The 18,030-nt window shown below is 39.5% G+C and overlaps 1 protein-coding gene across 1 annotated transcript; it reads right to left on the minus strand.

Annotated features, from left to right (window-relative positions):
* Positions 1–1,745: 1,745 nt before the first annotated feature.
* On the minus strand, positions 1,746–17,475 carry vstm4a (V-set and transmembrane domain containing 4a). The gene is made up of 8 exons (XM_062057626.1): positions 17,312–17,475; positions 11,777–12,229; positions 7,947–8,000; positions 7,763–7,870; positions 6,399–6,432; positions 6,177–6,325; positions 4,388–4,455; positions 1,746–2,281 (listed from the first exon to the last, which is right to left on the minus strand). The coding sequence occupies exons 1-8, from the start codon at positions 17,358–17,360 to the stop codon at positions 2,129–2,131; spliced, it is 1,068 nt and encodes a 355-aa protein (XP_061913610.1). The 5' UTR covers positions 17,361–17,475; the 3' UTR covers positions 1,746–2,128.
* Between the last annotated feature and the right edge of the window lie 555 nt (positions 17,476–18,030).

The raw sequence follows: 18,030 nt of genomic DNA on the forward strand, positions 1-18,030 counted from the left end.
TAGTTTTAGTTTGTATCCAATCAGAATTTAGCTAGCTTATGTTGCCATGCTGTACCAAATCTGCAAGAGGCCTTCAGAATAAACAATGTGGGCGTCGGTGCACTGTAAGCGATCGGGGACATACTGTTAGAATAATTGTTCCTAAATTATCACAAAAACGTTGTGTTACATTGAGGGTCTGGTGAGAAGACAAAAGCTGTCTTTGAAACCTACCAAGAGTAAGGCTCGTAAAACTCCACTGTGTAGAGGGGAAAGCAAGATGAAGGTATTCCTGTTTGTTTTCTCTCATGTATGGTAATCAACAGAAATATATTGTTCTAACCCAAGGACTTCAAAGCGGAGAGATGGCAGGATATGCCCAATTTCCAGACGACCTCTTTTTGAAGTATTTTACGAACTCTTTTTGAACTATTTTATGGACCTCTTTTTGAAGTATTTTACGAACTCTTTTTGAACTATTTTATGGACCTCTTTTTGAAGTATTTTACAAACTCTTTTTGAACTATTTTATGGACCTGTTTTTTTAACTATTTTACGAACTCTTTTTGAACGGACCTTTTCTGTGAATTGTTTACGACCTTTGTCCTTTGGAAACAGCGGTGGCCATGTGGTCGGGGATGGTCCAAAATAAAAGAAGGAGGCGTGCAATCTGTGCAAGGGTACAGTGTACAGACGACTCTCCTCAATATTGAGTCCAAATTGAATTCTGTCTCTGTTTAATTCTTTGCCTCTTGTCTTGTTTAATAGATGTCATCAGTGTTTGAACCTGACACATACAGTTGATAGACAGTTGTGATAGCCAATCATATCACGAGTTGTTGTCGGTAAGGTCTTCTAGATGGCCTCACGTTGAACGAGACGTTTACACGTCCTGTGATTTGATACTCACCGGGACCATTAGCGGATGAATTTGAGAACACAGAGTTGAGAGAGAGTTGCGACAGCCAATCAGATCACAAGTTGTTGACAGTAGCCTATCTAAGTAGCCTGATGTTAACGAAACTGGGATTCGATATTTACTTGTCATTCCAAAAAGAGTATCCAATCACAAGTTTCAATTCAGCAGGAAGCGGGAAGTGTTGCGCCGTAGCCAGACCGGGATAGTACAGAAGGAGAACAAAACGTTGATTAGGTGGAAGATATATATTTGCAAGGCCATTTTCAAGAAGGATATTTAAAGAGAAACTACATCTTGTGGGACGATGTAGTTTCTGTCTAGCTCGGCAGTTCTGGCGATGAAATCTTCGCCATTTCCACTCGAATAAGTCGACGACGAGGGGTATCGCTGGCTTATACGGCGTCGAATAGGTCCTACTAAATGTGAGTTCAAATATTAAATGTTTTCTCTTTTCATATGTTTTTTGCAATTTAAATTTTGACAGTACCACATAAGATATGTTTTAATTGCTGATGCGTTTTACTTTATTTTTAAATGCGCCAGAATATAACCCGTTTTGTATACTGTTGATGTGATTAGGGCGTAAGTGTGTTCCTGTATAGTATTTCACCACTCATGTGGTGACATCAATGATGATATTTTTAGAGGTAATCTTTGATGTCGGACATCACTGAAGGCCTAGGTGGGAAACGCGCGGCCCACCACTGATGGCTATGTTAAGTTACAATTTCCATGTACGTTAATGCAAATCTAAAACAAGAAAATAAAATTCCTCCAAACCAGAACATTTATAAAAAAAACAACATTTTTAATGCGAAGCAAAGATATCCATCTTCACCTAGGCATGATTTTATTAGTATTAACTATGTTTATTTCTCCTCTGTATCTATTGGAGAATGTACAAAGCTGCCCTGTCTTAGGACATAGCAGAAAAGGAGCAAAAACAATCATTTCTTTCTACAAAACCTCCAGAGCATCCACAGAACAATAACAGAGCATTTTTATGAACATCTGCCTGACAGGCCAGAGATGCAGACAAACCAAACAACAATAGGACTTAAGCTGGACTGGAACCAGGCGGTTAAAGACACACAAACCCTTATTAAGGCTGAAACAAATGCCTAATTGTCAAGATTGCATGTTCATAAATATACTTTCTCAGTCCAGACCTCATTCTGTACTCCTCCCCGGGAGGTACCATGGAAATCCATGTGTTGAGAGCTACTGTGTTTACAGCTGTTTCTCCTGGAAGAGGATCTGAGCGTACACTGTGTCTGGGCTGGAGGCGGCGGGGTCGGGGCTGGCTGAAGCCACTGGTTCCAGATTGGGCCGCACCAGCTCCAGCTCCGCATAGGTTAGACTGTCCTCCTTGAGTGCTCGAGCCTGCCAATGGGAGGGAGGAATTTATCCAGAGATTTAGTCAAATATAAAAGAGAGAATACAGTACCCTTACAAAAGTGAGTACAGCCTTCATACTTAAATGGGCCGTATTATATCTTACAAAACCCAAAACCAGTGAAGTTGGCATGTTGTGAAATTCGTAAATAAAAACAGAATACCATGATTTGCAAATCCTTTTCAACTTATATATAATACAATAGATTGCAAAGACAAGATATTTAATGTTCGAACTGAGAAACGTAATTTGTTTTTGCAAATCATTAACTTAGAACTTAAAGGCAGCAACACATTGCAAAAAAGTTGGGACAGGGGCATTTTTACCACTGTGTTACACGGCCTTTCCTTTTAACAACACTCAGTAAACGTTTGGGAACTGAGGAGACCAATTTTTGAAGCTTTTCAGTGGAATTATTTCCCATTCTTGCTTGATTTACAGCTTAAGTTGTTCAACAGTCTGTGGTCTCCGTTGTCGTATTTTAGGCTTCATATTGCGTCACACATTTTCAATGGGAGACAGATCTGGACTACAGGCAGGCCAGTCTAGTACCTGCACTCTTTTGCTATGAAGCCCCCATTTTGTAACATGTGGCTTGGCATTGTCTTGCTGAAATAAGCATGGGCGTCCATGATAATGTAATAACGTGATAACTGTAGTTACTGACAGTGGTTTTCTGAAGTGTTTCTGAGCCCATGTGGTGATATCCTTTACACACCGATGTCGCTTGTTGATGCAGTACCGCCTGAGGGATCCGAGGTCATTCAATATTTCGTGCAGGGATTTCTCCAGATTCTCTGAACCTTTTGAGGATATTACAGACCTTAGATGGTGAAATCCCCAAATTCCTTGCAATAGCTCATGGAGAAATGTTGTTCTTAAACTGTTCGACAATTTTCTCACGCATTTGTTCACAAAGTGGTGACCCTCGCCCCATCCTTGTTTGTGAATGACTGAGCATTTCATGGAAGCTGCTTTTATACCCAATCATGGCACCCACCTGTTCCCAATTAGCCTGTTCACCTGTGGGATGTTCCAAATAAGTGTTTGATGAGAATTCCTCAACTTTCTCAGTCTTTTTTTGCCACTTGAAACATGTTGCAGGCATCAAATTCTAAATGAGATTCCAAATTTGCAAAAAATAACGTTTACGTGTTTGAACGTCAAGTATCTTGTTTTTGCTGTCTATTCAATTGAATATAAGTTGAAAAGGATTTGTCAATCATTGTATTCTGTTTTTATTTACGATTTACACAACGTGCCAACTTCACTGGTTTTGGGTTTTGTACTTTACAGTAGTCCGTGTACAGCTTGCATATTGGTATATATTTACTACCCATTGGAAAAAGGTCAACTTCTAGTGAACCCGTGTCCAAATTGTGTCCAAAGTGTCAATATTTAGTGAACAATGTCAGTATTGTTGAATAGCCCCACAGGACTAGCAGCACTCGTTCCCAGACCATGACGCTTCCAGCGATTTTACTGTAGACAAAACATATTTTGCTACTCACTTATGTTCGCAGCTATTTAGACAATAATGGCTATGTGTTGAGACATTGCAGGATCGTAAATCTATTATGCCCTAGAAGCGGTACACTGACTATTTAAAGTGTGTACAAGTTTACATTCTATAGTATTGTGGGTTAAGAATATGTGCTTTAATATAAAGCCACTGTCCAAATACTTCAGAACCTTGCCAACCATACTCAGACCTCCAAGTTCTAATCTCCTTGTTATGCTTGTCCACATGAAGTACAGCAACTCATCTGATGTATTTCATCACATAAAGCGCAAGAATGGGAGAAATACTTTTCTTATGTCGGAACTTGCTTAATTGTTTTAATTGTCGAAATAAAACCAGTGAAGCACCCTAAATAAATAATTGTGTTTGAAAAGCAATAGAGATAAATATAATTATCAAGCTCATAACCGAATGAAGAGAGGGCAATAAACTCCCGTAGAGTCGTGAGACAAATTTTCCTCTTGCGTGTATTTCTGTTGCAGCAATTGGAGCTGCATTTTAAAAATGATTAAATTAATTTCATGCATTGCTGACATAAGTAGAGGGAATGAGTGATGATGGGGAAACTTACTGTGGTAGACCTTCTTTTGTTAGCTTTTGACCTTTTAGGCTTTTGGGGTCTTTTGGAAGCCGCAGGTGCTGAAAAGCAAAGTACAGAATGGCAGAAATTACAGATGAATTGAAAATTGGCAAGTGTTTCTTAATAGCTTAGGTCGGGGGTCAGCAACCCGCGGCTCTTTAGTGCCACCCCAGTGGCTCCCTGGAGTATTTTTAAAAAAGGTTTGAAAATGGAAACAGATGGGGGGAAAATATTTTTTTTTGTTTTAGTATGTTTTTTGTTTGAGGACAAACATGACACAAACGTTCCCAATTGTTAGAAAGCTCGCTGTTTAATATGTTTGTGTGTATGCTTCGCTGATGAGAGTATTTGGTGAACATTGTTTTGTCCTACTAATTTTGGCAGTTCTTGAACTCACCATAGTGTGGACTGTGACGCAACAGTGTGTTTACATGTAAAATCTTCCACTCTTTCGTTGTCTCATTTTGTCCACCAAAAGTTTTATACTGTGTGTGAATGCACAAAGGTGAGCTTTGTTGATGTTATTGACTTGTTGGAGTGCTAATCAGGCATATTTGGTCACTCCATGACTGCAAGCTAATCGATGCTAACATGCTATTTAGGCTAGCTGTATGTACATATTGCATCATTATGCCTCGTTTGTAGCAATATTTGAGCTAATTTAATTTCCTTTACTTATGTCCTCTGTGTATTTAATTTATATTTGCATGTCTCATGACACATTATCTGTATGTTATATTGACTGCATTTCAGATAGTTGTTTGTGTGCCATGTTGTTCCAGACCACAGCAAACATTACATAGCTTGCCAAAGATTGTAATAAATACATTAGAAGAAAACAGCCTGCCGTTTCCTTTAACTTGGACAATCTCACCTTCTGAGTAGCCTCTGATTAACTAATGGTTTCTGATGTAAAAATGTGTAGAATAAATATAAAATGTCAACGAAGATTTGCTTCAGCCTGCGACACATAGTCATTTTGATAGTAGGCTATTATAGCTAATATAGACCCTTACATCATGTGTTGCCTTCATTATAAGACGTATTTATGGATTTTCATTTTTTGTGGCTCCAGACAGATTTGTTTTTTGTATTTTTGGTCTAATATGGCTCTTTCAATGTTTCGGGTTGCCGTCATTTCAGGTTTTTTTGTATGATAACGGACAGACTTTCACTTTGTGGAGCTTTGCCCAAATAGTTTCATTCTAGTGTTGCCCAATTGTCTTTCATTGTGCTGCAATTTCAATTATGCTGATTTTAGAATTTGTCCTGGCTGTATACCTTCATGTGCTGTTATTTTAACCCTCCAATTCAGTTTCTTAGCGTCACAGGGGGCTGGGGCCTCTGTCCTTCCTCCTGTTACCTTCTAATGCCTTCAACACATTTGGAAAATATGATGCAAACACACCAGGACCAAAGCCGGGTGAGTGGAACACTACATTTTTAATACACAGGTTTTAATATGTGACCTGCATATAAGACCAGTTTATCAGTATTAACATCTTTGGATATTTTTCAATTGTCTTTTTAATATTAGTGTAATAACCACATAAAGAATAAGTCATCCCTATTGTTTGCTAACTTGTCCTAATTTGAGAGTTAACTGGCTGTCTGTGCCCCCTTTGTCGCTGGTCTGTGAGTGACAGGAAGAAAAGCTCTGACTGACTGAGAGAAGAAGTTCTGCGCTATCTGTTAGTTTGCATGTATAAATCTCTATGCCAACATGTCTTTATTCAGGCCAAGTCCAGTAAAGCAATCAAATCCATCCCAATGTCTTTACCTTTAACTGGAGTGTGTGGTAATGGTTTCTCAGGCACTTTTGGGGGTTTTAACGCCACTTTTATAACACTCTTCTGCCCCGTGTCTTTCTTTTGTGCTTTTGGGGAGGAACTGGAAGAACTACCAGAGCTGGTCACAGTTTCTCCTGAACTGCGGGGAACAGAGAAGATCAAACTCAAGCAAAGAAAATGTGGACATATTGATGAAGTGAGATTGGACATACCTGCTCTCTGGACACCTGACCAGTAGGTAACTTGCTGTGGAGCATCAAAAATGTATGTTTATTAATATCATCAATGTAAAGTGGAACCTCAGAAGTTAAACCCCAATGAAGTTGTTTAAGGTTTTTTTTTGTGAGTGTGCATAATCCCACTACAAAAGTATCTATCTAATCTATAATACAAACCTAAAATCTGTATTAGATTTACTATATTGCAACGTGAAACCTCTGTTCTGGCTGCTCATTAAAATATGGCGAAATCGGTACACAGACTGTAATACAGTAAATAAAGAAGAAGAAGAAAAATAGACTAGTCTTTAGTGACTCACGTCCTTATGCCAATGTCACCAAGTCATGAAAGGGAGAGTACACAATTGTTTTTTAAATTGTACTACACAGTGGTTAACCTATTTTACAGTTGTATCACTTAAGTATGTTAAAAAGCATGATTTATGAAGTCCACTCTCCACTTACGTGCTGTGCATCATCATTAAAGTTAGTACCGTATTTTTCGGAGTATAAGTCGCTCCGGAGTATAAGTCGCACCGGCCGAAAATGCATAATAAAGAAGGAAAAAAACATATATAAGTCGCACTGGAGTGAGTATAAGTCGCATTCTTGGGGGAAATTTATTTGATAAAACCCAACACCAAGAATAGACATTTGAAAGGCAATTTAAAATAAAGAATAGTGAACAACAGGCTGAATAAGTGTACGTTATATGAGGCATAAATAACCAACTGAGAACGTGCCTGGTATGTTAACGTAACATATTATGGTAAGAGTCATTCAAATAACTATAACATATAGAACATGCTATACGTTTACCAAACAATCTGTCACTCCTAATCGCTAAATCCCATGAAATCTTATACATCTGACTCTTACGTGAATGAGCTAAATAATATTATTTGATATTTTACGGTAATGTGTTAATAATTTCACACATAAGTCGCTCCTGAGTACAAGTCGCACCCCCTGCCAAACTATGAAAAAAACTGCCACTTATAGTCCGAAAAATACGGTATAGTGAGCACACGATTGATTTTGAAGTTTAAATTCTAGTGCTTCACTTATTTTTACACTTACATGACAGTCAAGGATGTTACAAACAGGAAGTCGACTCCCTTTCCTCACAACATCAGGTAAAAATTCACTTTTTCTGCAACAATTTTTCTTTATTTGGCAGTTTGTTCATTGTTATTTTTAAATGACTATATTCTTTTTACACTTTTCTATTAGTAAACTGTTCTTTTGGCATTATTTTCCACATTAAATTGTAAGTCAGTATTCCCCATTGTGTTTGTCCGCTGAGGTTCCACTGTTTTTATTTGTTCATGTCAATTTGGGATGCAAAATTTAGTGACCTTTTAGCCTCTGTCTCCTGTACAAGTACTGGATGGTGAGAGTGAGCGTGAAGAGGAAGATGGAGAGCAATCCCAGCGAGCAGATCACCACAGCGCACACGTTTACGTCTACAAGACCAACAGCATCAAATAGCAGCCATTAACGTTGAGGAGCGACATTAGCCTTCAGGACCAGGGGGAATACCTGATAACAGACGCCAAATTCCTTCACTGCTATGAGCCTCCAGAGTAAAATGCACTGGAGAAAGGGAGGAAAAAGAGGAACATTTTGAGAAGAAGAAAACAGTCCAGGCAAAGCATGTTTTGCTGATGTTTTCTAAAGAAAGTGATCCACTGTAAGCCAGACAGCCTCCATGGTTTCCAGAAATATCACACAGGCTGACATGGGTGGTGAGTGACACCCACACACACACACACGACACACACTCAATACAAATGAATGAGGACGTTGCAGTCAGTACTGAATGATGTGGTGTCAACAGGGTCAGGGGTATTTAGCAAAAGGGTTGAGTACATAAACGACTTAACCTCAGCCCCCCTTAATGACTTTTTAAATGCATACTCTTCATAAACTCAGGAGATACAATCGTGGTCAAAAGTTTACATACACTTGTAAAGAACATAATGTCATGGCTTTCTTGAGTTTCCAATAATTTCTACAACTCTTATTTTTTTGTGATAGAGTGATTGGAGGACATACTTGTTGGTCACAAAAAAACATTCATAAAGTTTGGTTCTTTTATGAATGTATTATGGGTCTACTGAAAATGTGACCAATTCTGCTGGGTCAAAAGTATACATACAGCAATGTTAAAATTTGGTTACATGTCTCTTGGCAAGTTTCACTGCAATAAGGTGCTTTTGGTAGCCATCCATAAGCTTCTAGCAAGCTTCCTGGTTGAATTTTTGACCACTCCTCTTGACAAAATTGGTGCAGTTCAGCTAAATGTGTTTGTTTTCTGACATGGACTTGTTTCTTCATCATTGTCCACACGTTTAAGTCAGGACTTTGCAAAGGCCATTCCAAAACCTTAATTCTAGCCTGATTTAGCCATTCCTTTACCACTTTTAACGTGTGTTTGGGGTCATTGTCCTGTTGAAATACCTAACTGCGCCCAAGACCCAACCTCCGGGCTGATGATTTTAGGTTGTTCTGAAGAATTTGTAGGTAATCCTCCTTTTTCATTGTCCCATTTACTCTCTGTAAAGCACCAGTTCCATTGGCAGCAAAACAGGCCCAGAGCATAATACTACCACCACCATGCTTGACGGTAGGTGTGGTGTTCCTGGGATTAATGGCCTCACCTTTTCTCCTCCAAACATATTGCTGGGTATTGTGGCCAAACAGCTCAATTTTTGTTTCATCTGACCACAGAACTTTCCTCCAGAAGGTCTTATCTTTGTCCATGTGATGTCAGATGAAACAAAAATTAAGCTGTTTGGCCACAATACCCAACAATATGTTTGGAGGAGAATAGGAGAAAAAGAACCAAACTTCATGAATGTTTTTTGTGACCAACAAGTATGTGCTCCAGTCACTATCACAAAAAAAATAAGAGTTGTAAAAATTTTTGGAAACGCAAGACAGCCATGACATTATGTTCTTTACATAATACATAACTTTTGACCACGACTTTATATCAACGGTAATCGACTGTATTTAGTTATCCAATGAGATTCAATACAAGAGCTATAGGAGGAAAATGCCTTTCCAAATAATGAGAATAACACAATGCTTCATAACTGCAAACTACAACCCAACCACATCACCTAAAGCAGGGGTGTCCAAACTTTTTCCACTGAGGGCCGCACACGGAAAAATTAAAGCCTGCGGGGGCCATTTTGATAGTTTTAATTTTCAAATCATAACAAAATATATGGATTTTTTTTTTTTTTTTACCTTTAGGGCTCCCGGGGACCATAAATGGTCTAAGTCATTAAAATGTTAAAAACAAGTCAAATTATTTTTTTATTTTTTTTATTTAATGCTTACAGTAAATCTCTACAGTATATCAACTTCAGGTTGATATAAAATTTAAAAAACCAAAAAGGTTTTATGCCTTTTCTGTCAAGACAACTTTGTTTTTAATAATAAAACTGAAATATGCAGTATTTCCCCCACTGCCCAAAACATTCAGAAAGCAATGTTTGATGTAAAGTAATAAGAGCCTTAAAAAAATCAATAATGCAAGACACCATTGATATTAATTCATTGTTATTTTTGAGTAACCACAGTGAAAAGATAAATAAAATCCCATTAAATATATTTAGGATACAAAAGGTGCCCCACTCAAAGTGATACATTTGTATTAGTTTTTTTTTTACTTTCAACACTTAAGTTACGAGATCAACTTCAGATATATCCGTCAATTTTACGTTTGAACTATTATTTTGTTTGTTTTATGCTCTTTTGTCAAAGAAAACGTTGATGTTTTTGTATGGCAACCACACAATATATGCAATATTTTCCACATAAAACATTTTAAAGTGAAATAATTGGAGCCTTAAATAGGTCAATAATTCATTATAACATTGATTTTTTATTTTTTTTAAGCAATGGCAAAAAAAGAAAAATAAAGATAGACAAAAGAAAAAAACAGCCTTCCTGGCAGCTTTGTGTCAACATTGCAACTTTTTCTAGTTAATGTTTATTTTGTATTTTTGCAATAGCATTTCCAGAATGTGTGGCGGGCCGGTAAACAATTAGCTGCGGGCCGCAAATGGCACCCGGGCTGCACTTTGGACACCCCTGACCTAAAACAAATGATTCAGTCTAAAACTGAGTATTATTATCTTCCTACATTTGCACATTTCCCCCTTTTAGTTCCCTTTAACTTGCGAGAGACGCATTTAGCAGTGTGATTTGTTTGCCCTTATGTCAGCTCTTGTTTTGTTTTTGGCTGCTGTGGATGTGGCTATGTGCATGACGGAGATGCCTGCGGCCGTGTGGCTTCGTCACGGGGACATTGCCCTGAATGTAGGACAGGGCGTTGGCAGATGCCTCCGCCATGTTGAATTTTCTACAGGAGAAGTAAAAACTATACTGTAAAAAGGCGCTCACATCATGCCTGCATCATTGTGGCTGCACCCTTAAACCTCAATGATTTCATGTAAAATTTAATTTAGCTTTGTTGTGGTCGTGCGGTGTGGATTTGGGTGGGCAAGTTCTGCTGCGACTGTACGTTTTCCCGACGCTTGCATAAAAGCACCCTCCAAACTGCTGATGTCATGCATTTGAGAGTTTGTGAACGCAGCCTGCTCAGCAACGTGCTACCCTGTGCTCCTCGCACTCATTCACAGAGCGATATTGTTGAGTGTGGTTTGGCGGGGTGAGCTCATTGTTTTTATATGGAAATACCAGGGAAATGAGGTGACACATACACAAGTCTAATAGGGCGCAAGGAGCTCATCATTGCTTTTGTACAAGCAAAAATGTCCCCATGGTAATTAGAGCTTGAGAGCACTTTTGCAATGTTTGATTATTTCCATGACGCGGACTGCATGTGTGTGGTTATTAGGGATGTCCTGGTATTCCAGGCAGTAGGTTTTCCAAGCAACAACAGGAGAATTCCCCTTCTTCGCCACTGCAGTTGCTCTTGCCAAAGTGTGCGTTTTTTGCTTGCCAGAATCAACCGATGATTGAACGGCGATGTTGATAACTGACTGTGCCTTTAATGTAAACTGACTTGCCAGATGGTTCGATTTATAAATACATACAGACGTGACAGAGATGGAATTGTGATTATTATGGTGCACATTGAATCAAAATGTCTGGTTCTAGTGGCAACATATTTGTTTTTCTGTATGCAAGCTTGCTGTTGTATTTAACTAGGTGTGGTCCTTAGCTTCTTGTTTTTTTGCAGTTTTTTTGGACAGACCAAAATGGCATCATCTGTGGTATAAACTGACTCACTTCAGTTCTCATGAATCCATGTGCCTCTCAAGGCAAGTCTATTTTCTTTCTGAAGACCATATAAGCCACTCACACAGAAGGCAAAACACTCTTTTGGCTACCTGTCAGCTGTGTGGTGGCAGAACCATTAGACGAGGCCCTCCATACGTTCCTGGTTTTCCTTATCTCATGCACTCGACATGTGTAGAAGCCCTGGTCGGTACCGCTCACGTTGAGAATCTTCAAGCGGTACACCTCTCCTTCCGTTTGCTCATAAAAGCGAAACTTGGGCTGGGGGAAGCGGCGGGTGTAGTTCCCGTACAGCTTGATTTTCTTCATGCTCATCTTGACGATGAGGAACTGGGAGGGCTCGGGGGCCGCAGTGGAGGTAGACGGAGAAGGTAAAGGTGGTGCTAGGGAGGGAGCAGCCAAAGGGGAGACGAACCATCGGAGGACGAGGACGCTGCTGCTCCTCTTTCTCTGGGACACTAAGCAGGACAGTGTCAGGTTCGTCCGCTCGGTTGCCGTGACAACAGGTCCGGGGATCACGGTCACATTTAAGGCATGGCATACTTCTGCTGACAAACCACACAAGGAATACAATAAGAGACTTGCTTGTGGTCGTAATCTCCTGAGAGCCACTGTCCTCTGCAGTGGACAGTTGTGTTTTTGAATAATAGAGCTAGTTTTTCCTGAAATGTGTAATTTTCACCAAAGATATAGAGCAAAAACAAATGTCCACTGCAAAGGACGCTGGTTCTCAGGAAGATCTACTGTGCATGTGTTGTTTCGTAGTTGTTGTTACCGCTCCTAAAAGCAAAGACAAAACATTCATGCATTGTTAGAATTGCTCAAAAACTAATCAAAGCAATTTCCAGAAACCTTTGTGGGGGAGTGGAGCATGTGCAACAACCTATTAGAATTTAAAGGGATCATGATATTTTTTCTACATTTAAAACACATGCAAAATATATGCTGATCATCAATACGGCCACAATACCGGGAGAAGAAGATGCAAGTATATTTATTTAGCACGCCCAAAGTGATTTACCAATGTTTTATTTAGCACGCGTGGGAAGGACGTGCAAACTGACAGTTATACACGGCTGCAGATCAGTGCTGGCGCTGCACAGACAGACGATGGACAGACGAGAATCCTCCTTCTTTTGTTTGTGTCAACATTTTGGACGGTGGGAAATAAAAAAAATATTAGACGTTTCGTCGATTCAGCAACATCATTTTATACCGTATTTTCCGGACCATAGGGCGCACTGCCGATGAATGGTCTATTTTTTATCTTTTTTCATATATAAGGCGCACTGGATTATAGAGCGCATGAAAGGAGTCATATTATTATTATTTTTTTCTAAATGTAAAACACCTCCTTGTGGTCTACATAACATGTAATGGTGGTTCTTTGGTCAAAATGTTGCATAGATTATGATTTACAGATCATCTTCAAGCCGCTTTCTGACAGTCGCTTCAGGATGCGCCGTTTTGTGGGCGGTCTTATTTACGTGGCTCACCTTCGGTAGCGTCTTCTCCCCGTCATCTTTGTTGTAGCGGTGTAGCGTGCAAGGACGGGAGTGGAAGAAGTGTCAAAAGATGGAGCTAACTGTTTTAATGACATTCAGACTTTACTTAAATCAATAACGGAGCAGCATCTCCTCATCCGGAAACAACCACACCGGAAGTGTGTCCCGTGAAAAACCGTCCGAACCGACCGGAACTCTAATAACTAAAGTTCCTTGGGTGAATAATGTAAACTCACTACACCGGTATGTTTTAGCGCTTTTATGGCGAATTTATTGACAGATATAAATAAGAACTTTACACTACTTTTTATTAAGAAATGGCAACAGCGGAGGATGAAATAAACCCATAACAAGAAGATAGAGAAAAAGAAGAAGATTATCGACAGATCAGCAGGTACCAGAAGGTAAGAAAAGTTGCTTTTGCATGATATTGCGAAACAAAACGCCAGATAATATGTCTTACCTTATACACACACCATAATAACACTTGTATGTTTAATGCGCCAACAGTCCTTTAAGCGGTACGGCTTCATAGCTTACCAAAGTCGTACTAAAACATTTTGATAGATTTTTGAGCGCTGTGTGTAATGTTCTATATTTTTGCAATTTTTCAGGATTTACGCAGATCCCAAATACAGATCAGCGGGTACCAGAAGGTAAGAAAAGTTGCTTTTGCATAATACTGCGAAACAAAACGCCAGATAATATGTCTTACCTTATACACACACCATAATAATACTCGTATGTTTAATGCGCCAACAATCCTTAAGCGGTGCGGCTTCATAGCTTACCAAAGTCATACTAAACAGTTTGATAGATTTTTGAGCGCCGTGTGTAATGTTCTATATTTTCAATGGAACATTTAAAATGTTGGTGTTGTTTACTTGAGACCCATCATAGTGCAGTCTACACTTATCTCTTATGTTTGACTGCCATCTACTGGTCACACTTATCATTACACCATGTAGCAAATAAAATAGCTTTGAGGTGGGTATGCGCAACCAAAATGATTCCTTACATTAGGCGCACCAGGTTATAAGGCGCACCGTCGAGTTTTGAGAAAAAAATTTTTTTTTAAGTGTGCCTTATAGTAATTTCATAGCTGCTAGAGGACTCAAGAGGCATTTAAACAAATTCAATGGATGAGTTTGGGTGTCCTTTAGTATTTTTTTTAATGACGTTGGTTTTGTTTTCCACATAGAATATATATTATTAAAATATTTCTTATATGAAGATAACTTCTTGAAGTATGCATACTTTTGTGTCTTAAGTGAAGTAAGTGCAGCCTCTCTCCAATGAGCGCACCTTCAGCTGTAAAAATAAAAAGTGGTGTCAATGTAGGTGCAATGCAGGACTGCTTCTAAAATGTCCATACAAAGTGGTAGATGTCTTCTGCATGTTTGAAAACATAGCAAAACACCATGATAACATGAATGCGCAGTACATGAGTGTCTCCATGGTGATGCCCCATATAGTACATGCAAAATCCTCATTTAAATACCGCGGTCTGCACCGCTTTTCAATTGCACATGCAGTCTTAGTAAATCGGGTGAATCGATATTGCAAGAAATTAAAAGGTCTATCGATCCATAATCAATCAAGTTGACTATTTTACCCAGCCCTGGGTCTGAGTCTGCACACCAAAATGCAACTGGTTGAGTTCCGTCCATCTGATCCTAACGTTTTAGTTTGTTTTAGGAAGCAGCTATGCTAACTAACAAATACAAACACTGCAACACAATTTTGGGGATTTTGTTAACTGATATATATATTTTTTGTATCTGTGCCGTTGAGTTGCAATGGAGCCTGAATGCAGATTGTAGATTTCTCTCCATCTAATCACACCGTTTTACATCTTTCTCCATGAACAAGGAACCAGCCTTTTAACTTACCAACGAGTGGAACGGACCTTTTGTTTTGTGGCTTCATTACAAAGGCCATTTATTGACATGTGCTGCAATGTCCTTGTCAAAGCACACACTGTTTATTGCTGAAACTGCAGCTCGCCACAGTGTGGTTGCACAAATGTAGCACTCTGCTTCACCCCCTTCTTTCGTGGATAGTTCACTTCTGCATAGTGCTACCCCAGTTTACATTTGTTAGGTCACATGAGTGGCTCCTCCCTTAACCTCTAAAGAGTTGTTTGATTTCCTGCCAGTTCAACATAATTGTGGCATTTTGTTTACATGGACGCCCATACCGGCTGCATGGTTTCACGCCTCTCGACCTTATCCTAATGTTTTTCTATCATTAGATGGGAAATTCGGCCCGTCCTACCCCTGCACTCTCTGCTCTGCATGCTGCCGTTGTGTTTCGCTACAGGTAGTGATGATTTGTTCCGCAGCCAGCTGGGTCAGCTCAGTTCGAGCAGAGACGCAGAGTCTGGACACAAGATGTGTGATCAAACAGGCTAAAAAAAAAAAAGATAAATCTACTGGTGTTATATAGTATAGCACACCCCAAAACAGCCCTGAAGAAAAAAGGACAGCAGGGACAAGGTAGCAGATGCCGTCTATTGTTGCATTGTTTGTTTACAAGTTAGTTGGGAATCTTTCTGAGGGTGGAGTGACCATATTTTCGTTCACGAAAACCAGAACTTTTCGGCCCGGCAATGAGATGCTCAGCGATGCTTTATAAATTCAAGACATTCAAAATATGCCTCTGCTGTTCGGATTGAAAATTGTATACTACAATATACTATCTATAGCAGTGGTTCTTAACATTGTTGGAGGTACCGAACCCCACCAGTTTCATATGCGCATTCACCAAACCCTTCTTTAGTGAAAAAAAAATAATAATTTTTTTTTTCAAATTCAAGACAAAGTTATATGTTTTTGGTAACACTTTAGTATGGGGAACATATTCTAAATAACAAAGACTTAATTTAGAGTTATTTGGTTAGGGTTCGGGTCAGGGTTAGAGGGTTTGGGTTATATTAAGGCCATGCCGAATAAGGCATTACTAAGTACTTAATAATGACTAGTTAAGAGCCAATATGTTACTAATTTGCATGTTAATAAGCAACTAATTAATGGTGAATATTTTCCCCATACTAAAGTGTTACCATGTTTTTTTTTACTGGTGCACAAAATGAACCGTGCATGTTGTTCAAACAACAAAACCAACACAGTGCATAAACTCACAACAAATTACACGCCTGCAAATCAGTCAAATGTTGCCGTATCCGTAATACGCCGATAGGGAGAAGTTTGTATTTACACGATGAGTCGGGTGTGTTTTGACCTCCGCCGAACCCCCGAGGCCGATTCACCGAACCCCTAGGGTTCGATCGAACCCAGGTTAAGAACCACTGATCTATAGCCAGAGATGAAGGCACACATTCATATAGGCTTCTCAGAGCTTACTCAACATGTTTTGTTATGCCTAAAATAGCATGTTTTTGATGGGTTTCAACAATGCAAAAATTACTAAAAATCTTTGAAAAGAAAGAATGATAGAAACTATACTTGTTTTGTGTTATAAAAAAATTGCCTGTAGGAAAATAATAGTACTATTTCTGGACAGTTAAATAACTACAAAATATGAAACAATATTTGTAAATGCTGCTTTACTAAAAATAGCAAAAACGTCTCAATAAAGATATTCCTTCAACAAACAAAAAATATCTATCTGTCCTAATGCAGATCAATGTAATGGCTCTATGAAAAACAATTAAACATTTTAAATAGAAAACGGACGGACCAAGACAGTATGTAAGAAAACAGGACATGTCCTGGAAAACTGTTTGTTTGGTCACCCTACCTAAGAGTCTGTGCATGCGCCACAATTGAATGTGACATGACTCCGACAAACAAAATACAAAACACGCTGTAATTACAAGGTTGTGTAAAGTTGATTGTACTTACTGAAGAAAACGGGCGTTGATGACTTTTGCAATGATGCCTTTTGCTTACTGCACACTGAGGAGTTCTTTATGTTCTAAATAAAGCTTTAATTTCAGGGTTCACCATAAGCTATTTTCCTTACTCATTCCATGCGTGCTCGCTCCGTCCCTTTTTTGCATTGCTGTAAACAAGATAATAATAATAATAATACCTGGGGTTTATATAGCGCTTTTCTAAGTACCCAAAGTCGCTTTACATGTTAAAATGATGAACATACCTGTGAGCAGAGCTTTAATCAGGACCAGCCGCACTACAGAGATGTACATTGTCCTCTCTCAGTGAATCCATAAACCCAGAAAACTGCAGCGCGCCTAAACAAGCGGAGCACGACTGCACGACCCAGCAGAGCCTTCGGCCGCATTAACTCTTCCCCTCTTTCTCTTCTTTTCGCCGTAATATGAAACAGTACATGCTCTGTTCCTGCTTAGGAACTCCCACTCATTCTCCCAGTAGTCTCTCTCTCACATTCTCTCTCCGGCCTGTTTCGGCTGTCTGTGTGTCCTGCTAAACGTAGGAAATGTCATTTCCTGAGTTCCTGTGAGGAGTCTTGGGCCAAGGCCTTAAACCCCAGAAGCCCAGTGTTTCGGTCCAATCTCGTGGTTTAGTGTTGGTCCATCACAATGTGTGTCATTTTTAGAAGCGAACGCAAGTGCTGAAAGTGCATTTCCATCATCCACAATTACTTGTCTAGTTATGGCTGTCTCCCAGTGGTGCGAACGCTGCCACTCAAATATGCTCACTTCTGTGCTTTTCTTTCTGTGTGTGGTAATGATGCATTTGTGTGGATGTGCGTGTGTGTGGTGGGACTTCTCCCCCGTCTGGCTGCTGGAAAGAGTGGCACAGGCTTGTCTCTGGCTGTGGTTGACAGACGGTCCCAGGGGGATGAGGGCTGCTTTATTGGGCAGCCTAAATTGCTGAGGCAGGGCTTCTGCTGGC

Source organism: Entelurus aequoreus, linkage group LG09 (assembly GCF_033978785.1).
Source record: "Entelurus aequoreus isolate RoL-2023_Sb linkage group LG09, RoL_Eaeq_v1.1, whole genome shotgun sequence".
Classification (NCBI taxonomy): domain Eukaryota; kingdom Metazoa; phylum Chordata; class Actinopteri; order Syngnathiformes; family Syngnathidae; genus Entelurus; species Entelurus aequoreus.

Bases quoted from the DNA above. Each gene is read 5' to 3' on its own strand.
- vstm4a (XM_062057626.1), bottom strand. From the start codon at position 17,360: ATGTACATCTCTGTAGTGCGGCTGGTCCTGATTAAAGCTCTGCTCACA. The intron at 6,433-7,762 runs GTCACTAAATTT...GATGCTCCACAG, and splicing joins CAGGAGACAGAGGCTAAAAG to CAAGTTACCTACTGGTCAGG. The intron at 4,456-6,176 runs GTAAAGACATTG...TTTGCTTTTCAG, and splicing joins ACCACACACTCCAGTTAAAG to CACCTGCGGCTTCCAAAAGA.